Source organism: Sabethes cyaneus, chromosome 2 (genome assembly GCF_943734655.1).
Source record: "Sabethes cyaneus chromosome 2, idSabCyanKW18_F2, whole genome shotgun sequence".
In the NCBI taxonomy this organism is placed as follows: Eukaryota; Metazoa; Arthropoda; class Insecta; order Diptera; family Culicidae; genus Sabethes; species Sabethes cyaneus.
Window position 1 is genome coordinate 18,609,362 of NC_071354.1, and position 25,035 is coordinate 18,634,396.

The 25,035-nt window shown below is 40.1% G+C and overlaps 5 protein-coding genes across 6 annotated transcripts; 2 read left to right on the top strand and 3 right to left on the bottom strand.

The window, feature by feature from the left end:
• The first annotated feature begins 2,622 nt into the window (after positions 1–2,622).
• On the top strand, positions 2,623–3,952 carry LOC128737211 (post-GPI attachment to proteins factor 2-like). The gene is made up of 3 exons (XM_053831801.1): positions 2,623–3,187; positions 3,244–3,462; positions 3,523–3,952. The coding sequence occupies exons 1-3, from the start codon at positions 2,755–2,757 to the stop codon at positions 3,657–3,659; spliced, it is 789 nt and encodes a 262-aa protein (XP_053687776.1). The 5' UTR covers positions 2,623–2,754; the 3' UTR covers positions 3,660–3,952.
• Positions 3,953–4,203: 251 nt separating this feature from the next.
• LOC128737662 (transcriptional repressor CTCFL) lies at positions 4,204–5,532 on the bottom strand. Its single transcript, XM_053832340.1, has 2 exons — positions 4,943–5,532; positions 4,204–4,890 (listed from the first exon to the last, which is right to left on the bottom strand). Exons 1-2 carry the CDS (start codon positions 5,504–5,506, stop codon positions 4,354–4,356), a joined length of 1,101 nt encoding a protein of 366 aa, XP_053688315.1. The 5' UTR covers positions 5,507–5,532; the 3' UTR covers positions 4,204–4,353.
• A 7,923-nt stretch (positions 5,533–13,455) lies between these two features.
• On the top strand, positions 13,456–16,886 carry LOC128734321 (histone-lysine N-methyltransferase E(z)). 2 transcript variants are annotated; one of them, XM_053828451.1, is made up of 7 exons: positions 13,456–13,644; positions 13,718–14,592; positions 14,809–14,838; positions 15,380–15,480; positions 15,563–16,325; positions 16,390–16,572; positions 16,629–16,886. In XM_053828451.1, exons 1-7 carry the CDS (start codon positions 13,520–13,522, stop codon positions 16,853–16,855), a joined length of 2,304 nt encoding a protein of 767 aa, XP_053684426.1. In that variant the 5' UTR covers positions 13,456–13,519; the 3' UTR covers positions 16,856–16,886. The 2 variants fall into 2 exon arrangements, with proteins under 2 accessions (XP_053684426.1, XP_053684427.1); XM_053828452.1 differs by lacking the exon at positions 14,809–14,838.
• A 57-nt stretch (positions 16,887–16,943) lies between these two features.
• On the bottom strand, positions 16,944–24,756 carry LOC128734121 (chromosome transmission fidelity protein 8 homolog). Its single transcript, XM_053828144.1, has 3 exons — positions 24,737–24,756; positions 17,335–17,464; positions 16,944–17,282 (listed from the first exon to the last, which is right to left on the bottom strand). Exons 1-3 carry the CDS (start codon positions 24,754–24,756, stop codon positions 16,944–16,946), a joined length of 489 nt encoding a protein of 162 aa, XP_053684119.1.
• On the bottom strand, positions 21,598–24,210 carry LOC128734120 (general transcription and DNA repair factor IIH helicase subunit XPB). Its single transcript, XM_053828143.1, has 2 exons — positions 23,722–24,210; positions 21,598–23,661 (listed from the first exon to the last, which is right to left on the bottom strand). The coding sequence occupies exons 1-2, from the start codon at positions 24,120–24,122 to the stop codon at positions 21,618–21,620; spliced, it is 2,445 nt and encodes an 814-aa protein (XP_053684118.1). The 5' UTR covers positions 24,123–24,210; the 3' UTR covers positions 21,598–21,617.
• Positions 24,757–25,035: the final 279 nt, after the last annotated feature.

The window sequence follows — 25,035 nt, forward strand, 5'->3', positions numbered from 1 at the left end:
TTGTAAAGTTTATAAATAACTCGTAAAAGCAGATAAATATTTTTGAAATTTTGTTTATGCGCGAATTGTTTACAACAAATTTGACACATAAGTATCAAATGATGATGTTTCGTACACAGAGAACAGACTGACCTAATTTTATGTGATTTTTACTGAAATAGGTAGTTTAGGTAAATTTAGGTACACTGTAATAAATCTTTACCTATATCCACCTTTTCGCGCGCTTAATGGCGGCTACGTGGGTACTACAGAGACTGTAGTAGATTACGTCAGAGGCGCCGAGACACTCAAAATCCGCTATATTTTGAAACCAAACGAAGAGTACCATCATAAATAAAGGTAACTCTCTGTAGTGGGAACACTTTTCGAAAATCTTTATTTGCTTTTGGAAACTTTGCTCAGGTACTACAATGATAGTTCTACAATAACAATCAAGGGTGAAACTGTCAACTTGACGCGAATAAAGTTGGCAAAGTCATGCTAATATTTTCCGTAGGTTATACCGACTAGCCGCCATTGCGCACGCGAAAAGCTGGATAGATATCGAGCTTTCCGCGTGCGTAATGGGGACTAGTGGGTACAACTTTCGGAAAACGTTAGCATGGCTTTGGTAACTTTATTCACGTCAAGTTTATATTTCCAGCCTTGATTGTCACGCACGCACACTTCGCCGCGTATAGGTATACGCAGTTTGTTTGCATCTGCAAATTTTTTTCGAAGCGAAATTTTTTTCCCGATGCACACAAACCACTAATACAGTCGCACATCAGCAATCCTTATACACCTTATTTTTTTTTAATCATGTCATTTATTTGTACAGGCTCGTATACACCTTATTATGTTGGGTTGGAAATGAACAAAATGTTGGCGGGTCATTCAGGTCGAGCATCGAGCCCAACATCTTCTTTGGCTTGGCTCGAGGCACTCACACACAAACGATATCGCTCGAGCGTATCGACCGAACATGAATTCACCAAAATTTTCGGCCAACTTGTTCGTACGTGAATGGCGGCCGTAAAACTTGATTGAAAACCACCCCATCGGCCGGTAAGCCATGTTTTCGCCGCCAACATCTATAGTTACTATATATATAGTTCGGCGGATAGAAAATCGGGAGCCAAATAAACGTCAAAAGCGGAGCCAAAAGCTTTTCAAAATCCAAAATGCAGGAGTAATGTTAAAAAAACACACTTTATTTTCATAGAACAAGTCATTTTCAACACCCGCCAGTGATTATTTTTCGTAAAAACCTGCACATTTCACCATAATTTCAAATTTAATTTCATAAATCAGTGATGCCCATTCGCCTGGTTTTCTATCCGCCGAACTATATATATAGTAACTATATACCAAATCTCGTGTGTGTAAACATGAAAAATAGCATTTCACCACTGCGGTGCGCTCGACTGCCAGCATCAGACATTTGTGCTCGCTGTCAAATTTTGAACCCATTATTAGAGTGACTATATACAGAGTGGCGACAAGTCATCCCAAATGTATGTAATGCGGCTTTTCCAAAGTTTTTCTTTCTCTTTCCTGCATACGCGTTGGATAGGTCGTCTGCTCGATTGGAATGACACTGACAGATAATTATCATTCCAATTTTGACATTGTCGCCACTCTGTATATAGTCACTCTAGTTGGCGCTATCACTTACTATTTATACAGTTCGATAACAATTGTCGACTAACATTTGAAAAGGGCGGATAAGCCAATTGTCAAACAGAACGAGTGAGTTCATTTTCCTATGCTGCTCTACTGTGTTACCTGACTCACTGCGAATATGCGTTGTATTCGCGGGATCGTGTTGGTTCGAAAGGTTTCGAAAAATATCGCCCTTGTATCGAAAATATCGTTAATTTTGATCACTAAAAATAACGTACTTAAACGTTATATTTCATGTGCCAGTAGTACGTAATAATTGTATTGTGAAACTGAATTGTTATTTATGCAACTTTTTACAAATTAAATGCAATAACAAAAGCACAACTTATAGAAAATCGTTTGTTATCGATATTAACTGCATATGCGTTATAAACGAATAAAACGTATGGCTACGTTTTATTTCAATAATACGCATATTCGCAGTGAGTCAGGTAAAACAGTAGCAAAAAATAAAACTCACCCGTTCTGCTTGACAGTTGGCTTATCCGCCCCTTTCAAATGTTGGTCGACAATTATTGTTGGCCAATAGATCATTTTGCGATGACGTCATTTTGCCGTCAAATGACACCACTTGGTGGTTTGTTTACATGTTTTTTGTCACATCCACCGGTCTCGATTTGAAATTTCGTGAAGGATTACTGCATCAGGTGCTTTAAAATGCATGTAAGGTGCTTTCTCTTAAATAAAAACTATAATTTTTTATCATTATTTGCCGGACAAAGATAGAAAACTCAATTCAAAATTTAACACCATGTAAACAAACCACCAAGTGCTGTCAAAAAAGTGTGGTTAGGAGCTCCCGTGTAATGATCTATATCAAAACACCCGGCATCCCTGGCGGACTTCTATCGAAAAAGTAAAAATTTACTTAACTTAAAGTAAAATTGAACGAGCGTGTTGCAGATTGTTTTGCAACTTGACTTGTGTTGACGCGATTTTGCTAGTCGTTGGCAGACGCAGAAGAATAAACAGAGCACTTCGCAAGTGAAAAATGTAGAAAATTGCGGTTACTGTATTTTATGGGTGTGAAAAACATGATTGATTTTTAAAATCATCTAACACAAGTTGCAATTGGAAAGCTAGTAAAAAATGCTGCCTCAATACGAGCTTATTGGTTCTGGTGCTTCGGACCCTACTGGTGCTCGCAGTGTTATTCGGATCCGCTTCGGCAGACTGGCAGTGATTACGGTCATGTTCCCGGTACTCGGGTTTTTATTTTGCGTTGTCTGGTCCCTGTTGTACAATTTTGATCAAGCCAATTCAACCCATTGTATGGTGTATAATTTTCTACCTTCACTATCGGCCGCAATCGGAAACTATCAGCCTCAGCGATTTGTGTGGCAATTTTCGGTGCTCGTGCATGCCCTGCCACGGTACGCGATTGCCTTTTTGTATAAAAATTTTCATGTTGGTTTACTGCGAAAACGACGAAAAGAACTTGCCTATGTTGCTTGCATCTTGAACATCACCGAGCTTAGCTCATTAGTGGGGTTAACAATGTGGACCTCTGTTTCTAATTACGGTATTTTTAACAATGTAACACTTTTCTATACCTTATCTAACCATCGTTTCTTTCAGAGGTACATAAATTCTGCTTTAGCACCTTTGTAATCGTGTCCATGCTATACATGGTGGTTCTAATAGTAATCAACCGAGCAACTAGAGAGCGAGACATTTTGACCACGTCAGAACGCAAATCAGTAAAGTTTAAAAAAAGATTATTTGTGGCGAATCTTTGCTCGATTCTGCTGGCAGTATATTTCTTCGTTAGGCACAATACTTATTGCGAACCGGGAGGTAAAGCCGTCCTTTGCTTGTCCTTAAAAATATCGTTATCTAACTAACTCATCATTGCAGTTTATTCGTTGTTCGCCCTATCTGAATACGTCTTCGTCTACAGCAACATTGGCTTCCACATGACGGCTTATTGGGATTTCATCAACGCAAATCTGTACTTCGACTGGAGAAATGGTATCCACTTTTCGGGTATTTAAGAAAAAATCGCAGGAAATAGGTAGTGACATTTTACCAATGATCTATGATTAGTGTCGTAAAAAGTAGGTTTAATGTAATGAATAAGTAGGCACTTCATTTCAATGACAGGTTTTGTGGCCACAAACTGAGTGGTATTTACGCTGACGAAATGAAATATGTTTCTGTTTGTCTCAACTTACAGAGTTAGTCACACGCAAAATTTACGTACTAGCAAAAAACCGTTAATGTGTTTTTGTACATTAAACGCATCATCAAATATCCTGATCGTAATACAAATTCAGTTGAATAAAATAATGAATCATTTATTTGAGAAACCGCACAAAAGCCTTTTTTTAAATTGTCCATCGGCATTGTAATTTGAGCTCGAACAATTGTTTTGGTCAAAAGATAAGTCTATTGAAGCCCATACCAAAAATATACGGATTGAGCAGAAAATCAGTTCTGTTGTTATCTAACAATTGTGGCGAAAGGACAAAGGATTCCAAATGTAAAACTGGATGTCACCTAGAACCAAACTGTCTGTCATAACTACTAAATGCAACTGCGATTTGTCGTATATTTACAACGTACTGTTTTGCAAACGAACAAATTTTGGTGTGAAAACCTCTAAATGATCTCGCTTTGAAGAATTGAGGTTGAGAGATTATACGAAATTTTTGTGGAAAGTTGAACAAAATGACTAACCCTTAAAAGCTATTTTCGTTTACCGGGTTTACCGGGCTTTTCCACGGGTTGAAAGCCCTTTTTTAGTTCTTTAGAAAAACTCTCATACGCATTGAGGAATTTGTTTCGCTCGTTAGCTTGCGAATGCAATACTGGCGCTCTAGTTTGACTGTTTCGCTGGGACGATGCCCGTGTACCATCCAACGGGACCGTCGCTGCGGTGTGTGGTGCAGAATCAATGTGTTTCGCTATGTGTAGTTTGTAGTTTTGGGCATCCTTACAGTCGACTCTACATTGGGGGCACACGTAAACACCGTTTAATTTAATGTGGTCTAAAATTTTGTGCACCAGAAAACCTATACGATAGGCATACTGATGGTTACACTCATCGCATTGATAAGGCCGTTCACCGACATGACCATAAATGTGGTCTCTATAACGAGCAAAGTATTTGAATGTGCCGTCGCAGCTATCACACTCAAACTGCTCTGTCTGGAAATGCACTTTCTTTATGTGCTGGTTCCAAGTTCGGATGTTCGGTAAAACTCGAGGACAATATTCACAAAGCTGAAAAATAGCGATAAATTGGATTATCTCAACGAATATTTCATGCAATTACCATATTTTGCATTTGATCTTCAATACATCGAGCATCTACAATGTGATGTTTTAAATCCTGTAGTTCTAGAAGAATAAGAATCTCTTGATTCGCAGTAATGAGATCGTTCCAAATATCTGATAACTCTAGCGGGTCAACATCATAATAATCATCTTTTGACGATGTAATTTCTTCAGTTGATGGTTTAAAATCAACTAATCCTTCATCGGATTCTACTTCAAATACAGGCGGCTGTGGCTGAGAACTTTCTTCGTCCAATTCTTGTATTATAAACACATCCTGTCCGTCCACAATTACTGAATCAAATTGATCTGTAGCAATAACTGCCGGTGCCGCTATGTCAGAAATTGCTGGAAGTTCATGCACAAGGACATTTTCGTGAGCCACAGATCCCGTTGCTGGCAGACTCTGGCTGGGGATAATCGTCCCATTGCTGGAACGCTTGCTTGCTCGGCGTCTACGACTCGGACCTGGACGAGCAACCGGTACAGGTTGTGGCTTTGGCAGCTGTTGCTCCCAGTCATCCTCAATCAAAATCACTTCGTTATCCATAACATACTGCATTCTTAAAACAACATAATTTACAGCTTAACTATTCAAACTGAAAATGCAAAAAAACTTTACACTTCAGCCAGAAACAGAGTTAAAGATGGAAAACAAAGGTGACGTTTGATTTGGGGGCAAAAGCGCTATCGATATTATCGTTAATATTGTGCATTGCAAGAAATCTTTTCATTCTCGGAAAGTTCATAGTAAGCTGTCAAAATAATTCTGTATTGAGCGAAGCTGACGAATTTTCGTTAATTGAATATCGATATTTTTCACATATCGATACGTATACTCAGCTGAAAGCATAATCAGCAAAATTGCTCGCATCACGTGACGATCTGCATTTTACATTTATTTTTAACACTCCGTATAACGTGTTAACATTTACAAAGCTGTTATTGCGATTATTATCTAAAATTTTTCTTTCGTCGGTTTAGTTGTGCGCCTAACAGTTGCGCGCAGCTCTGTTCTGGTTGCTCGCAGTCAAAGTATCTCTTTTACACTCTTACGAAATCTCGTAAGAAACTGTCAACGCAAGAGTGATGAGAAAAACAACAATATTTCTCTCTCGCTCATCAGCTGAATGCTAGGGTAGCTTGCTTCGTGTTTGCCCGTTCAAACATGGCCAAATTTTTCACAAACGCAACCAGCATTTAAATTTTATCATTTTCGGTTAACGTAAGACATTGTAACTGTGTTGTTTGTAAGTCTGTACGTAATAGGACAAAACAAATGTTATCTAAGCAAAGAATAAGAGCATAAACATAAAAAACTTACACGTGCTTACACTGTCAATAATATATGATTTACCTTTGCGCACAACTATATTAAACTGGAAAACGAAATATTTTCTCGGGAAGCACAATATTGTGCATTTACTTGACCGATGGATTCCGAGGGGAGTTCAGGTACTGTTTCAAACGTTCCAAAGGTAAAAAAAATGACTAAATTGGCAACACAGTTCGTAATGTTTTATCGCCATAACTGGCAACACAGGCTCATTGCGTTTCTGTCGCAACCTTAATCGTGACTTCGTGTTAATCATACAAAAGCATTAAACAAATTGTTTTCGAATACGAACGTTATTGCTTTGTTATTGCTTGTTTGGATAATGAAGGATAAACTACGCTTTATTCACTATGAAATTTCGGCAAACCGGCGTTGAAAATACAAATTCATTTCATGCTGAATTTCATTCCATTTCTTCTGATAGAACGGTAATTCCTAGGTTTATTTACTTTGCTCGATTGGTTCCAATAATGAAACAGCGATGATGACACAATTTGACATTTTATCTGTCAAAAGCTAAAAACGACCCTTTTTACGACCGTTCAGAAACACGACTGTTTCAACCGTCGTGTCCAGTAAGGGAATGCGCGCACAATATATGCATGCCGAAATTAACTATTTCGAAAAAAAACTATATCGAGATTTCGTCCACGAATATCGATACCAGTTATATCGATACATTATCGCCCAATGCTGACCTCGCCAAATATTGAAGGATGTGCTTTTGTCCAGAGCTGCCATACAAATAGATTAATTTCTATTGTTTAGATATTTGCAACCGGAAAGGAAAGGACTTCTTAAATTGTGTTACTATTTACACATATTTTTATACTTATGATATTCAATGAATTTATATAATACATATTTTTGAATGTAAAAGGTTAAAGACGTTTTTTTATGTATTTTTAGTTGCTAAAGCATCAGTAACAATTGCACATATAAACCAAAAAATATTTGGCCACCTTTCCTTGTTCTCTTTGCGGTGATTGACGATGCGGGTTACCGCCGCAACAGGATGAAAATTTATGTAAATAACCGCAATATCGTTGAGCTTTTAGCAATCCTCGCAGTAAGAGAGATACGCGAACACCAAACTTTAATGGTTTGGGAACAATGCACAATATTTAACCGCATTCGCGTTTCGCAATGACGAAGCACATCCCTGGCACGAACGACAGTTTTTCTTGAATCCGTTTGAGCTGGCTCGATTTTACGTCAAATTTGACAGCAGCTATAAGAATTGCGCAATCATATACGGTTTTGCTTCAGAAAATTTGTTGCATGTGGGATTTAGGCACGGGGTAAATCACTTCCTGCATAAATATTCAATATGTGATAAATATTGATAAATACAGTGGACCCCCGTTCGTTTGAACGATTCCACATGCAAACTAACGGGGTTACTTTTTAATTTGAACAACTGGTAACCCAAAATATGCTGAAACCTGTGTGAACTGGCCGCCCTGCTCTTTGTTATTGTTTGGTGGTTTGTTTTAGTTGGCAGTTGCAAGTGCGAATATTGCATTTTCCAATCGGATTTCTCTCTTAATCGTTAGGAAAACGAAATGTGAAACCGATTAAACACGCTAGGTCAGTACAAACGAATCGTGTTTATGTGCATTATCTGCATAAACAAATGATGTCATGTTGAGAATGACATTTGAACCATTTTTAATTTGCACGTCATGCAAACCAACGGGGTTCAAATTAAAAAGTGTTCAGATTAAAAATGGTCAAACGAACGGGGGTCCATGGTATATTGTGTTTCCCGAGAAAATATTTCGTTTTTCAGCTTTAAGCGGGGTACGCTGCTAAAAAGTAATGGGTAAAAAGATAGGACAAGAAATGCTCAAGAAATCGATTTCTTTTACGATTTCTTAAGCAGTACGCACCTCATAAGTAATATTATTTCACGTCCAGATGGCGAAGTTTTACACGCAAGTGAATTAAAACGTCACTTTTCCGAACGGAATAATATCCGGCGCAATTATTACCACAAGAAAAAATGACAGGTGGAGCTTGTATTCGAGTTGTCAAAATTTCTTCGGTAAATAGCAAGATTTTTTCTTGAGCCGTTTTCTTTTCAGCAGCGTACCCCGTTTTATATAGTTGTGCGCAAAGGTAAATCATGTAGGGTAACCAACCTATTTTGGACCCCTTCAGCAGCTGTACATAATTTGGACACTTCCATTTGATTTTGCTGTAAGTGTCCAAATTATGTACAGCTGTTGAGGGGGTCCAAAATACGTTGGTTACCCTATTATTGACAGTGTAAGCACGTGTAAGTTTTCTATGTTTATGCTCTTATTCTTTGCTTAGATAACTTTTGTTTTGTTCTACACTCAAGTCTTTTTTTACACTGGGGATACGTGCCGTGTAAAAAAAAAACCGCGTTAATTCAAAAATTGTAAAAAAAACCGTGTTAAATCGAAAATTGTTGTAAAAAAAACCGTGTTAATTCAAAAATTGTTGTAAAAAAAACCGTGTTAATTCCAAAATCGTCGTAAAAATGTAAAATCTTGTATCAGTACATAAAAGTTAAAATGTACGAATTCCTTTCGTTGTTCTATATCTGTAAGTGAAAAACTCCAACCCGAAAAATCACTTCTGCTCGATTGATAATCGAACTCGGTTGTTTGGGACTCTTGTCGATGCCGTCGATGCCGCTAACCAAAGAGCCATAAAAAGACGTTATAATTCAGCAAGGATACATTCCCTTCTTTAGAATCGCTGCAGCTTGAGTGCGATGATTACCGTCACATGTTCTTGGGCAAAATGCTTTACGAATGTGCTGTGATCGTAACACCACACCAACAACACGGTGCCAGCGTACCTCGCTTGATTTCGTGTCAGTATTTTGTGTATGCGACTGGAACTAAAGGACTAGTTGTCTGCTGTGGCTATTGCTGTTCGTCATCGTCGCTCTAGGAGCCCGATCGCTGCCACCGTTGCGAAAAATTGTAATTAACAGGATCTGGTTATTACGGTTAGAATTTTGGACATTGTTACTGTTTTTTGTTGATTAAAATTGATAGTTTTTTGTTGATTGAACACTATTTTTTATTATTAATTATGTGAGTGTGTTTTAGGGGGTTCGTAATATCCATTCCCTCTGACCTACGTTGTTCTGCGCTATTCTTTTCTGGGAATGTACGTATTAGACGTAGCAGGTCTTGGTACTTCATATACTGGCTTTTCTTAGAAAATTTCCGAACGATATACAAACATTATAATTTAAAAACCATCGAAAAAATACTGTGTAAATTCAGAAAACATAAATATCGCGCTGATTCAAAAAACCGTGTTAATTCAAAAAATCGTTTAAAAAAACCGTGTTAATTCAAAAAACCGTTTAAAAAAAACCGCGTTAATTCAAAAAATATCATAAAAAAACCGTGTTAATTCAAAAATCGTAAAAAAAAACCGTGTAAAAAGAGACTTGAGTGTATTACGTACAGACTTACAAACAACACAGTTACAATGTCTTACGTTAACCGAAAATGATAAAATTTAAATGCTGATCACGTTTGTAAAAAATTTATCCATGTTTGAACGGGCAAACACGAGGCAAGCTACCCTAGCATTCAGCTGATGAGCGAGAGAGAAATATTGTTGCTTTTCTCATCACTCTTGCGTTGACAGTTTCTTACGAGATTTCGTGTGAGTGTAAAAGAGATACTTTGACTGCGAGCAACCAGAACAGAGCTGCGCGCAACTGTTGGGCGCACAACTAAACCTACGAAAGAAAAATTTTAGATAATAATCGCAATATTTCTAGATATATTTAATATTTTAAATGTGTCCACCTCATCATAACAACTCTTGCCATATACTGTTATGGGGACTTGACAGCTCAAGATCCTATGAAAAAGGTGGAAACTTTCATAAAATATTCATCAATACCGGTAAACATATTGCCCCCGGGTAAAAGTAGGGTAACCAACGTATTTTGGACCCCCTCAGCAGCTGTACATAATTTGGACACTTACAGCAAAATCAAATGCAAGTGTCCAAATTATTTACAGCTGCTGATGGGGTCCAAAATAGGTGTTACCCTATGTAAATATGCATAAATATATTTAATATATTTATTAAATTTGAAGTGATTCGCCCCGTGGATTTAGATAATGAAACGTTTTCGTTTTTTCTGTTATCTGCAACATAACAAAGGAAGAATTCTAACTTTTGATAGCCTTATCACAGAGAACAGACTAATTGACAGGTAATTGGCAAAAAGTGTGTAAAAGGTTTTCATGTAATCTACGAGTAATCTTTCAATAAAGCACCCCTCGAGCAGTAAGTGGCAAACTAAATCTTGATTATGTTATTGCGACATTTGCCCCTATTTAGACTACCCCGATTTACACGATTATCACAGTCGAATCTCGCCTACCCCGTAACAAAATGACAGTTATTAACAGTTTCCCATAACACCCGCCAGTGTCAAAAATGTCGCGACGATCGTTTTTACGTGCCGGTCAACATTGACGCACCTTCGATTTCCAAAGGAAATGTTAATTTTTGTTACGTTAAATGTGAACGCAAAAAGCTGTCTGGACAACGATTCGAAAAGTGCGTATTGATTATTTCAGCATTGCTTTATGTTTTCGGTAAAACTGTTTAAATTCTTGGTGGGTTGTTTGATTGATTTGTTTACAAGATAAAAAGCGGTATTTATTACAAGATTGTCACTCTTGTGTACGAGTTGTCTGCTCTAAAGTATTTAAATATTGCGTGTTTCATTGAAAGTTATCCGCTGCGCAGTTCAAAATGAAATGCTCTTTCATGATTGCTGGATCGATTTTGTCGTTAACAGATCATTGCAGTTGTACAAAAAGCACTCTGTTACATGGCAGAACCAAATAGAGCATGTTATTATGACAGAAGAACCACCTATGCTGCTATTGTCATTACCACGGAAACGTTTTGGTACTTGACATAATGTTGTCAGTTCGTAAAATACTCTATTGAAATAATAAACCAATTCAGATCTTATATGCACAAGGGATTTTTAGCCAAAACAAATGATAATAAACCCTTTCTTCGATATTTACGCCGCTTTCAAACATCTGTCGTGAACCATGAACCAGCAGTTTTAGGTACGTTTGATTAGCATGGGAGCAGTCACATTGTTACCGGGTTGAATCTCGCACACGATTTCGCTCAAAGAAAATGAAGTGAAAAAGAAGGGGAAGAAGGAAAAAGAAGTCAAACTAATTAGTAGATCAAACTAAAAGCCACTCTAGTGTCAGATTAACAATGCAAAATGCGGTACGTGGCATTAAATGATTATCACAGTAGTCTAAACAGTCATAAAAGGGGCAATATATGCGAGGTTATATGTATATAGTTACTATATATATAGTTCGGCGGATAGAAAATCGGGAGCCAAATAAACGTCAAAAGCGGAGCCAAAAGCTTTTCAAAATCCAAAGTGCAGGAGTAATGTTAAAAAACCACACTTTATTTTCATAGAACAAGTCATTTTCAACACCCGCCAGTGATTATTTTTCTTAAAAACCTGCACATTTCACCATAATTTCAAATTTAATTTCATAAATCAGGGATGCCAATTCGCCTGGTTTTCTATCCGCCGAACTATATATATAGTAACTATAGTTATATGTCACTTCCCAGTAAACCATTTGGTTTGTATATCTCGATTGCAACTGAGGTATACGAAATCATATCTGAACGAAAAAGTTATATTTCACGTCATATAAAAACATATATGTACCAAAGTGGAGGCGATACACGTGCGAAAATTTTGACAACTATTTGCAATTCTATTTTGCGCATTTTTTATAACACGCAACTAAATACTACTGGATATATGATATCCAGCTTTCCACGAGCGATAATGGCGGATATTGAGCACAAGTGGGCACAATCTTTTGACATGCATTGGAGGAGCGTCGAGTTCGCCCTGACGGAGTTACTATGGATACATTCATGATTGTTTGTTGTTCGAATGTAAAAATGTAAACATTGTTCAATTTTGCAGATCAGTTAAAGAGGAACATAATTGTACGGACAAGAAGTTTTATGGATTGTGGCTTCGCAGTTTTCGGACATTTCAGGGAAAATTTCCAAATACGCAACGGAAAGTTTCTTATCAAGTCGAGACGCTGTTCGAGAGTAAACTTGACAACGGCTCGACCAACATGAAGTTAATGTTTGCGTTAATGTGTAATGTTTCGAATGTTTAATTCGCACGATTGTGAAAAAGTATCTTAGTATTTCAAGTAAAGTACTTCAGTAAATTATGGCCGCAAACCACTATAAAAGTTTGAATCCGTTTAGTTATGTTCCACTTCAGCTGATCTGCAAAATCAAACAATGTTTACATTATTACACTCGAACAACAAACAATTATAAATGTATCCATAGTAACTCCGTCACGGCGAACTCGACGCTCCTCCAATGCATGTCAAAAAATTGTGCCCACTTGTGCTCAATATCCGCCATTATCGCTAGTGGAAAGCTGGATAAAAGTTTGAATCCGTTTAGTGATGTTCCACTTCAGCTGATCTGCAAACATAAACAGTGTTTACATTTTTACACTCGAATAACAAACAATCATGAATGTATCCATAGTAACTCCGTCAGGGCGAACTCGACGCTTCTCCAATGAATGTCAAAAGATTGTGCCCACTTGTGCTCAATATCCGCCATTATCGCTCGTGGAAAGCTGGATACATAAATATTTCACGCCATATAAGAACATATATGTAAATATAGCGAATTCATAAATTAACCTGGCTCAGGTCGATTAGCACTCAGGTTTAATCGAAGTGCTGTCAAAGCGTTCATAAATTAACCGAGATTGCATTTCGGTTAAACTGACAGCATTCAGTTTGAAGCGCAGGTTAAAACTGTATAGCATTACGGTTTACGGGTCGATCTGTCAAACTGCCCGTATCGTTAATTAATTTCGGGTTCGAGTTAGCACGAACCCAGGTTAATTTATGAATTCGCTAAATAGGCACACTAATTATTTCGTGTAATAGGCCAACTAAATTTGCCACTTGGGTAACCCTTGTCCATCATGTCGTCATGTCGTTTTTGTTTCCATTTTTATATTTTCTGACAGCGCTGACAGCTCATAGTGACAGCAAACAAGCGGGATTTGACGCAGCCGGACAAAGAAAATAAATTTTGAAAAGTAGCACGGCAAGGCGTCTACTGCGGAAAAAACACTAACTTTATTTAATTTTATGTCGTGAACAGTGATTAAAAATGGCAAGTCGGTCCAAGTTAACACTCGACTGGAAAAAACGTGTCAAATCGGAATACCTAAAAATTCGTGCTAGCAAGCGGCTTAAGCGGACGGATGAGGTAAAGTCAGCGTGGAATCGCAATCGGTGAGTACTCATGCTAAAAATTCTGGTGTTACGTTATTGATCTTTATATTACTTTTGTACGGCGTTCAAACAGCCAGAAATTGCTGGATCTTCTGGTCAAAGAAAACGATACGTGGTTGACAACGAATGCTGTCTGGACGCAGAATGAAACCGAGCTTCCGCATGTAGAGTGCATGAAAAAGGCGGAAGTGGTTAATCATGAAGGGGTTCATCAGACGGTACCCATCCGGGTAATTAATGCCGTAACTCCCATTCCCACAATGTACACCTGGGCTCCAACTCAGCAGAACTTTATGGTAGAAGACGAAACTGTTTTGCATAATATTCCATATATGGGTGACGAAGTACTAGATCAGGATGGTTCGTTCATCGAAGAGCTTATCAAGAATTATGACGGAAAAGTTCATGGTGACAAAGAGGGCAGTTTTATTGACGATTCGATTTTCGTAGAACTGGTCCATGCGCTGATGCAATATACCGGACGAGACGTAGATTCCAACAGCAATGACAGTGCCAAATCGGCTAAGAGTACGACAAAAGCATTGCCGGAAGAAACAACAAAAGAGCAGGCGCCATCCAGTTCCAAAACGAAATCTAAAACTGAAAAGGATATCGACAGTGTCATCGAAATTTCAAAAGACGAATCCTTGCCCAAATTCAAGTTGGAGCCGTTTGTTGTGGTAAAAAAGGAAGTTATCGATGAAAAACCTTTCCCATCGCCGATAATTTTTCAAGCTATTAGCTCCCAATTTCCTGATCACGGAACACCGGAAGAACTGCGGGAAAAATACATTGAATTAACGGAACGTGTGGACCCAGAGCGGCCTCCTGAGTGTACTCCGAACATTGACGGGCAGCGTGCAGAGTCCGTGTCTCGTGAGCAAACACTACATTCCTATCACACTCTCTTTTGCCGACGTTGTTTCAAATATGACTGTTTTTTGCATCGTAAGTATCTCTCATCTATTTGGCAAAGCATTTTCAATTTGAATTTCGGCGTTTGATTCACTGTTTATTAGCGTTTTAGAAGTTGTTTACATTTTGCTCTACTGTTTCGGCTAAACATTTTTGTATTCAAATTTCGATCCTCCCAAATCTCTTTCTCCTAATCGAAATATATCACAAAAACACGTGTACTAAAACACTGCTCATGTGGCGCCGCAGGAAATCCACTTGTTGGCGAGCCGCCGAATCGTAAGTTATAAATAACAAAAAAAAAATCAACGACAATGATCTGATACTCAGCTCAAAACTCAACTCTTCTAGCAAAACAATAGTTGTTTAGTTTAAATTAAACGCGTTTCAAAATTTTTGTTTCAACAAACAAAAAAAAAAACTTTGCATCATCTTCCTAAATCAGAATCAACAACTACAATCTCATTGCTTTTTTCCTCAAAAGATGTGCGCCCGTGTTTCGCCATCCTTTCAGACTGTCAGTTACACATGCTCATAACATTCATTTGCTGTATTTTCACTCAACTCGAATATTGTGTTTCACAATGAATTGGTTCTTACACGAATTGGAGCAAAGCCGAGAGGTTCACTGGAACCCTCGTTGTTTTCACAGATCCGTGCGCTTTACTTGTGTTAACCCATCTTTTCCAAACCATCATAAATCAATCACACAAAATTCATACGTATAATCAATCCTACTCTACTAAATTCTACCGTGATCATGCCTTCGGTGTTTGCTGAATGCGCTCTGTTCTAATATGTAATTCAACGTCCACTGCAGGTCTGCAAGCGTGTCACCCTGGTCCCAACTTGCAGAAGCGCCGCTGGCCGGAGCTGAAGCAATCCACGAAACCCTGCAGCACCTCGTGTTATATGCTACTGGTAAGGGTTTCTGGTTACAGTGATAGTCCGAAATGTTTGTTTTTATTTTCCTGTTTTAAAATGTTACACAATTCGGTTGCAGGAAGGCATGAAGGAGCGTCTGGCGGTGGATAACAAAAACAAAACACCAATGGACTCCGGCAATGAAGCCAGCTCTGAGGACAGCAACGACAGTAGTCGTTACAGCAAAGAGGCACCGTTCGGTAGCACCAAAGAGGGAACGAATGGTGGTTCTAATAGTCAACGAACGGTTAACGACTCGGTCAACAATTCTGCCAATCTGTTGAGCCTGCTAGGGGTAGCAGACGAGGAATGGAACGGTTCGGATAAATCGTTTTTCCGCACGCTACAGAAAATCTATCTCAATAACTATTGCGCAATTGCGGAGGCGATGCTCATGAAGAACTGTCAGCAGGTATATATGTTTGCTCAGAAAGAGGCGGCCGATATTCCACCGATCGAGGCTAATAAGGACAATACTCCGCCGAGAAAGAAGAAGAAGAAGCACCGACTGTGGTCCATGCACTGCCGCAAGATCCAGCTGAAGAAAGATTCCAGCTCGAACCACGTGTACAATTTCACTCCGTGCGACCATCCGGGCCAGTGCGATGCAAACTGTCCCTGCATCGGGGCGCAGAACTTCTGCGAAAAATTCTGCAACTGCAGCAGTGACTGCCAGAACCGGTTCCCTGGTTGCCGATGCAAGGCGCAGTGTAACACCAAACAGTGCCCTTGCTATCTTGCCGTCCGTGAGTGTGATCCAGACCTGTGCCAGACGTGCGGAGCGGAGCACTACGAAATATCCAAGATAACGTGCAAAAATGTCAGCGTTCAACGAGCACTACGTACGTTAGTTTGTTTTGGTTTGGTTTGACTGAAATAATTATGCGCATTCGTTTCTCCCTTTAGATAAACATTTACTGATGGCTCCGTCCGACGTTGCCGGTTGGGGTATCTTCCTGAAGGAGAGTGCACAGAAAAATGAGTTTATCTCCGAGTACTGCGGAGAGATTATTTCGCAGGACGAAGCAGATCGACGTGGGAAGGTCTATGACAAATACATGTGTAGTTTCCTGTTCAACTTGAACAACGGTAGGTTTGGTAGCTTTATAAAAAAACATTACTTCTACATAGAATGTTTATTGCAGATTTTGTGGTGGACGCAACTCGCAAAGGAAATAAAATTCGCTTCGCGAATCATTCGATTAATCCGAACTGTTACGCTAAGGTAATGATGGTGAATGGTGATCATCGTATCGGCATTTTTGCCAAGCGAGCTATCCAACCGGGAGAGGAACTATTCTTTGACTACAGATACGGACCGACGGAACAGCTGAAGTTTGTGGGCATCGAGCGAGAAATGGAATTTCTCTAAGTTTTATTTTAAAACAGTTTCATTCATTTTTACGAACTTTTTTTAAGACTAAAATACTTAAATAAAACCATATTGTTATCTTAACATGCTACACAGTTTTAGCTACGTTTGCAATAATCGGCTTGGGGCGGGCCTTAAAAAGAATCTTGTGTTTCACCACGGCGCGTACAAGGTATTCCGTTTTCGGAATGGTTTTATGTTCCACTGCTACTGTTGAGTCCAGGACGGTGCGGTTTGACGATGCGATTGTGCTATCCAGCTGACTCACCTGGCTTATGTCCAGCATTGTTTCATCCTCTCCGTTGTTGTCCCCATTTGCGTTGGCGGAGGAACTCTTTTTGTGTATGTCGGACTTCTCAATTACCAGCAAAGGCTTATCGATTTTTTGCAACCGACCGTGAAGTATGTGATGGCCGATAATCAAAATCTAGGAGCAGCAATGTTACTTTGAGATTCATGTAGGAAATGTAAGACCTTACCGGTTGTCCATATTTATTGTACAGTAGATCACCTATGAATTGGCCAGTCATCAAGCGGTCCCCTCGCACTTCCAGATCGCCTTGGAGTTCTACTATGCACCATTCGTCTAAAGGACCGTCGGAGTTAGGACTAGGACAGACAGACGTAAATCGTTAATTATGTACTACTACACAAGTGTTGAGAGCAACTTGATTGGCTCCCACTTGGTTGTAACCCAACCCAGTTCGCCAGCTGCAGTTATACTGCCGCTGTGACAGAGCAGCGCATACGTCGGTTTACTATACCAGAACTGAGATCACGTCGTTCAGTTGTCAGAGCGGAGTGCAATCAAGTCGCACATTGAGTAAAAGAAAGGCCACTTCCTGCAGCGCACGGTCGTGAAAATGGCGACGAGTGCGCATCACTGTACTTTGTTCGCGATTGCACATTTCGCAAACACGGGTACTCCGAACGGGTTTCGAGAAGATGATTGCAAAAGCGAGAATAAACATCGCAAGTCTCCGCTAGCCATCCGTGCAGAACCAGCTACTGTGGTCAGCGTGCTCAACGGCTCTACACTGGGTTATTTACAAGATTTGGGAGGAGAAAAAGCTAGGAGAAGTGTGATCAGCTTGACTGCAACTATCGCGGCATAATGCTGGTAGACGCCTCCTACAAAGTCCTCTCCCAGATCCTGTTACATCGGCTATCACCGATAGCATAGGGAATTACTAGATAGGTTTCAGGGGGCCTCGCGCAACTACGGACCAAATTTTCACCATCCGACAGATCTTGCAGAAATATCGGGAGTCATCGTGACCGCGCATCTCATCTTTATTGATACAGTCAGTAATCTGGCTGATACAAAAGGGGGACCCTACTCTGGAAGGTCGAAAAATAATGGACTTTCATGAATTTTTCTTGCATGTTGGAATTATAGTTAAGTGTTGGAGTATTTTGGTTATAGGTTAAGCTATATTCGAACATGTATTTTCTGTTTTTGAATGCCAAAATAGTGAATCTTATGCTGGTGGCAGCTGGGCGCGTGGATGCTCTCTAGAAAATAGTTCCTTACTGGTGGTACGTACCGGGAACCAACGGAGTATCGGAAAACGGATTTCAAGGATGATTTTGAAGCTTTAGATCAATACCTAAATTGTTACGTAGGGGTTTTTGAAAATTCGAAAAATTACCAAAATGGCGGCAATTTTTCCAAAAGAAAAGTGTTTTTTCATCAAAAATCGCCAATTGCGAGCTCATAAAAAATAGAAAAATTGAGATATCAAAAAACGGCTACGTAACAATTTAGATAATTCAATTTCAGCCAAATCGGACTAGATTCTGAGATACACGTACCGCCAGTTGAAACAATATGGTTTCCAGAAAAACACGTTTAAAGTTTCGCCCAGCAATGCACTTCCCTTGAGATGACCCCACTGTTTTTGCCATAACTTTCTAACGAGATCAGATATCAAAAAATTCTTTTGGCGTGACATTTCTGAAGGTATAAACCTCTTGAAAATGCAAAAAAATAAAATTCGATTTTTCCGACTTTCCAGAGTAGGGTACCCCCTTAAAAAACTCGGCAAAATTTGCCGAGATTTGGACAGACGAGCATTCGGTAAAAATTTCCGTGATGCATTTCGACGTTTCCGGATCTTGACTAACGTTTGGTGTCATACAAATTTTTACCGACCGCTCAGCTGTTCAAATCTCGGCAAAATTTTGCCGACTTCGGTGTTTTTTCGGCTGAATAATGCGTACCGTCGGTGTCGTGCACACCTGTAGCCTTAAAATAGACCCTACAATGGTTCACAGCCTCTCATTCAGCAACTTCTATCTCAACTTCCTGATGGACTTCCTGATGCGAGCAACATTGGTGGAAATCGGGTAACCAACCCCGGTGAAAGCCAAGGTCGTATGCCGTATGGAAGGAGAACACCTTCGAGATTTGTTGGTCATCCGGCGAAACAGGGAGTTGGTGCTGCAGGGCCTTGCAACATGTCACCACGAAAAAACTATTAAGCAATGAACGAAGTACAAGAAAATTCTGACTGGAACTCTGGAACAATCGGAATAGACCTACGCGACGAAAAAAAACTATGGATTGGAAACTCGGGACATGAAACTGCCGATCTCTTAACTTCCAAGGGAGCACTCGAGGGCTCTCAGACGTATTGAAGAGCCGCAAGTTCGACGTCGTAGCGTTGCAGAAGGTGTGCTGGAAAAGCTCAACGGTACGTACGTATCTACCAGAGCAGCTGCAACACACACAAGCTGGGTACAGCTTTTAGCGATGGGTGAAATGGCGGAACCGGGTGATTGGGTGGTGGGCAATCAATCGTCGAATGTTCAGGTTGAGAATCAAGGGCCGGCTCTTCAACATAAGCATCATTTAATGTGCACAGACCTCACCTCAGAACTACCGATGACGATAAGGATGAATTCTACGCGCAGTTGGAAAGTGAACACGACCACGACCGCCCAAAAAATGATATCAAGATCGTCATCAGAGATTTTAATTCTTCGGTCGGCCAGGAGGAAGAACACAAGTTCTTCAGTAGTTTTTGATTCTATAAGGAACACAGGACAGACAGACAGACAGACAGACAGACAGACAGACAGACAGACAGACAGACAGACAGACAGACAGACAGACAGACAGACAGACAGACAGACAGACAGACAGAAATCCTTCTTTATAGGTATAGATTACGCACTATTTGTTCGCTGACTTCAAAGCTGCATATGATACCATCAACCGAAAAAAGCTATGGAAAATCTAAACGAGAACGGCTTCCCCGGAAAACTGATCAAACCGCTTAAGGCTATACGATGAACGGTACACAATGCTGAGTTTGATTTTTGGGAGAATTGTCGAGTTCAGTCGAATCACACAGAGGGCTTCGTCAAGGTGATGGTCCCTCATACTTGCTGTTTAACATAGCGCTGCAAGGTGTTAGGAATCGAGCGGATATTAACATCCGGGGTACTGTCTTCAACAAATCTAGTCAATTTGTCTGCTTTGCCAACCTATAAATTGACTGAAGTTTTTGGAGCATCTTAGTAGAATACGAGACCTAAAATTAAAAAAGAAGAAAACTTATCCAATTTATTTATACTATGTATATTTTATTCACGACAAATACGTATTTCGCCTACGACTTGCAGGCTTTCTCAGTGTCTGTTTTCGAACTTTTTTAATTTTAACCTATAAATATTGTCGGAAGAACAGTACACCAGAGTAAAACACCAGAGAAATTGGGTTAAAGGTAAAGGTAGTTTATGAAAATTGTATAGCAGTTAATTGAATATTATAAAGTTGACCAAGAAATAAATTATTTTAGGCGTCTGACGATAGGCGAAGCGTACTAGACTGAAACGCTACGCAGAAAAGGAAAAGTATTTTTTTCACCGAGAAGAATAAACGACACGCATTATTAAAGGTAAATAAGTCTAAAACAAAGCGTTTGACCAGAAATGTAAAGATCGACGACGATGAGTTCGAGAGGGTTGACAAATTTTTCTACCTTGGCTCAATGATGACGGCGGACATTGAGCCAGCCGTGAAATTCGATGGTTTTAGAAGCAATTGCGGTCGAACAGACCAAGCCCTCGTACAAAGTGTTGTTATGTACGGGCTTGAAACGTGCAGAATGCTGGAGGATTTACAAGTGCTCAGAGCTTTCGAGAAACGAATACTAAGAACGATCTTCGGTGGCGTACAGGAGAGCGGAGAATGAACCATGAACTCGCTCTACGGCAAACCTAGGGATCAGGGAGCTTTTTTCACTTCTACGATCAGAAGTTTTCTCTCCGACAAACCCTTTTAGAAATGTCGGTACAACGTGTGCCCACAAATTTTCTCGACTTAAAGGCAGCATACGATACAATTAATCGGAAACAGCTATTGCAGACAATGCATTAGTACGGATTTCCGGATAAACTGACGTGGCTGAATAAAGCTATTTTGGAATAAGTGATATGCTCCAAGCGAAACCAACAACGTTCAAAACGCTAATTAGACCGGAAGTCTTTTACAGATTCGAACGATAGGTGTTTTGGAATTTTGTATCAGAAAAGTGGCGAGTAACTCAGGCCTATGAATCAGGGGTTCCACTCATCGGAAAATTTCGGCGGCCGCTAGCATTATGAGAATGTCGGACGACAGTGCGGCGAAATATGTTCTTATCAAGGAACTCATAGTCCACCAGTAATACCAACTTAGCGCACCAGCGTACATTTTTTTCATTAATTTTGTTTATTTAACAACAGTAGAAAAAAGTATTTGTAAGTATTTCGCCTATCCTCTAAACTTCTTGAACAGCGGATGCAGATGTTCTTTCTTTCTGCGGAACTCCAAATAGATAGCGTCATCAGCGCCGGACATCGAGCTAAGTCCTCCGGTTCGCTTGGAGGCTCCCGGCCTTGGTGCACCACCTCCCTCTCCAGGAATCCGTTCGTCTTCACAATCCATATCGGATGCGGAAAGTACCTGCTGCAACAGCTGTCCCTGCTCTTCGCGGGTTTTATAGAACAAATCCGTATCACTATCCATGCCCGCCAGATGTGTGATTACTTTATAACTGTAGCCCTGATTAACCAGAAATCGCTGCCGCTTGCGCGAGTAACCCATCTCCAGGGTGTCTTGAGAAACGAGTGTGTAGAAAAAGGCATTGTACTCTTCAGCGATCGCTCCCTTTTTGGCACGTAAAATACGACCGAGACGCTGGGCCTCCTGTCTCCGGGAACCACCGTGCGAGGAAATTTGAATCAACACGTTAGCTTCCGGCAAATCGAAACTGGTGTCCGCCACTTTGCTTACGAAGATAGTGTTGACCTTCGGGTTGAACTTAAAGTTCTGCAGAATTTGAATCCGTTCGCTTTGCGATGTTGGTCCATAGATGTAAGGTTTGTTCATTTTTATAGCGTAATGCTTGAGAGCGAAAACGTTGTCGCTGAAAACGATCGTCTTGTCGCCGCGCTTCTCATGATAACGAATGAGATACTGGCAAGCACGGAACTTGGCTGGATTCATTACGTAGAGCAGCATCTTTTTGGATGTTTTTGTTACGAGGTACTCTCGATAAAACTCCGGAGCCATCGGGCACCAAACCTCCGCGCACTGGACACGTGCGATATAACCCCGCTTTTGCAACTCCAACCAGTTGGCTTCGTATAGTTTTGGACCAATAAGGAAATTCAAATCTGCAATTTTGTCGTCCTCTCTAAGCAGGGTAGCCGTTAGTCCAAGCTTGCAGTGAGACTGGACGATCGTTAAAACACGTCGAAACATTTTGGCTGGAATAGTGTGTACCTCATCCAGGACCATGATTCCCCATTCCTGTTCCTGTAACCAACGCATGGTTTGCTCGGCTTCCCAGGAACGCTTTTGGGTGTGTGTTATCATAGAATAAGTCGTCACTAAAATTCCACACCCCATAGGTTTGTCCTTTGCTTCGGATGTAAATCGGCAGATCATGCTATCGTCTGCTGTGGACCACATTTTGAACTGCTGTTTCCACTGCTCGACGGAAACTCCACTATTGCAAAGAACTAACGCACGCTTACGTACCGTGCAGCATGCCGTTACTCCAACCAGTGATTTTCCGGCGCCGCAAGGAAGAACAATTACGCCAGAACGAGCTCGGCCATTGCCGAACATTTTACGAAGACTTTTTTCCTGATAAGGACGCAGCACAGCTGCTGGCTTCAGATCAATATTTATATCCGCGTTAATCGTATCATTACGGAAATCATACTCCGCAAGCAAAGGAAACTCAATTTCAATACACCGCTTCTGCAGCACTTCAATCTTTTCCTGGTTAACCTCAAACGACACGGTGTTGAAATTGGCCTCCTCCTCATCTTCCTCGTTGTCCATTTTATCATAAAAATTTGTGATATCTTCTGGAACTGCTGTTGTAGCCCCAGCCTCGGCGGGTTTCTCTGCTTCGGTAGTTGTACCTGTACCTGTAGTAGTGGTCGGTCCGATTTTAGTCATTCCAAACGCAGTGATACCCTTTGTTTCTACAGTTTGTGTTATGAACCCATCTCCTTCTTCGTTTGTGCGACGCAAGCGACAAGATTGAATAACCGGATCTTTCAACAGTTTCTGCAACACCTCTGGATGCGGACTCTCGACAAAGTACTTATTATGTTTGAGCACCAGCTTAACCTTGCCATACGAGAGAGTACAAAGGCGAATAAACTCTTGAATACCTTCTGGAACGGTACATTTGCTTAAACGTTTTAAGTACTCGATGATATCGTGCGTCTGTAAGCCCACTGAAACTGCTGCATACAAACTGTACGCCGTCAGTTTATATTCATGAATGTGCTCTGGACTGAAAATATTACGGACGGCATTAAAACTAGTCAACCAAAAGGGAGCTTAAAAAACTCACCGACAAACAGGTTCAGAAATTGCAATCAAAAAATCATGCGCATGTTTGTATACCGGAGAAAAGGATTCCAGAAATATGTGCCCATTGGGGGCAACCCAAAGCGGTCGGGACGTATTGTCCGGTTTCAGTTCCATCTGCGACCGATAATCCTTTGCTCCGTATTCATCCTCTTGTATGGCGTCATCAATCTTCTCAGCGTTTTTTGTCGCTGCATCCGGTACGAACTCCCCATCCATGGTACTTTCGTCGTCGTCGATGTTGCCACTAGCCAGTGCCGAATATGCTTCATCCTCCGGACGACGTTTTTTGCTCCATTTTTGATCCCCGGAAGCTCCGGACCCGGAACCACTGGGACCAGCCGACAAGCGGTCCTTTTTTGACACTTTCTTCGGCGGACCCATTAGATTGATTGGTTGTATATTTGCATACGAAACCGTTCGGATTGATAAACTTGATTTTAACAGAGAAATCGGGTTTTCTTGTACAGAATAGGAAAAAAGAACAAGACCAACTCACGAAATAATGATAACTGACAGATTCTCATCGTGAATTTTGACATAATGTTTACCGCGGGATGATATACACATAAAAAAATCGTGACATTAAAAAATAATAGTAATATTTAGTGAATCCAAACAAGGGTCTTCAAACATCGACAAACACATTTTGCGTAATTAGAATTTATATCAAAATTTTTATTGAAATGTAACCAAAACTGCTTGACGTAAATTTCAATGTTCTCAAGAGATTAACCAAGGAGAACGGATTATAACGAAAATGTTATACAAAATACAATTCTTTTTGCAAAACACTGTGTTTATTGTTTCAGTGTAAGTTTTTGCGGCGAGTTCAAAGCATACCCCACTCCTCTCACTTGCACTTCTCAGTTCTATGATCGAACGAGATGGAAATAAAAAGAAAACTCTGCTCTTCTCACATGAGCATTCAGGACGTAAACGCATAGAGGTAATCGTAAAAAAAATTCATTATTTCATTATATACTGATTTCACTTACTTTTTTATATAAATCGGCATCTTAAGAAATTCGTACAATTTATAAGCTGCAAAATGGATTAAATTATATATCTTTAAAGCTATTTTCCTGCCTCTTCTTTCACATAATCACATACACAACTTTCGCGCTCATTATTTAGGTCAACTTTCAACTCCACTTAAAATTAGGTGTAGATCGTGCAGGTCAACTACTGACCCCAGGTGGCCAATTTTATCACAGTTAGACACTTGTACACTTAAAAAAATCCCCGAATTCGGTAATTTTTGCCAAAATCTGAGTATACTGAGCATTCGGTAACC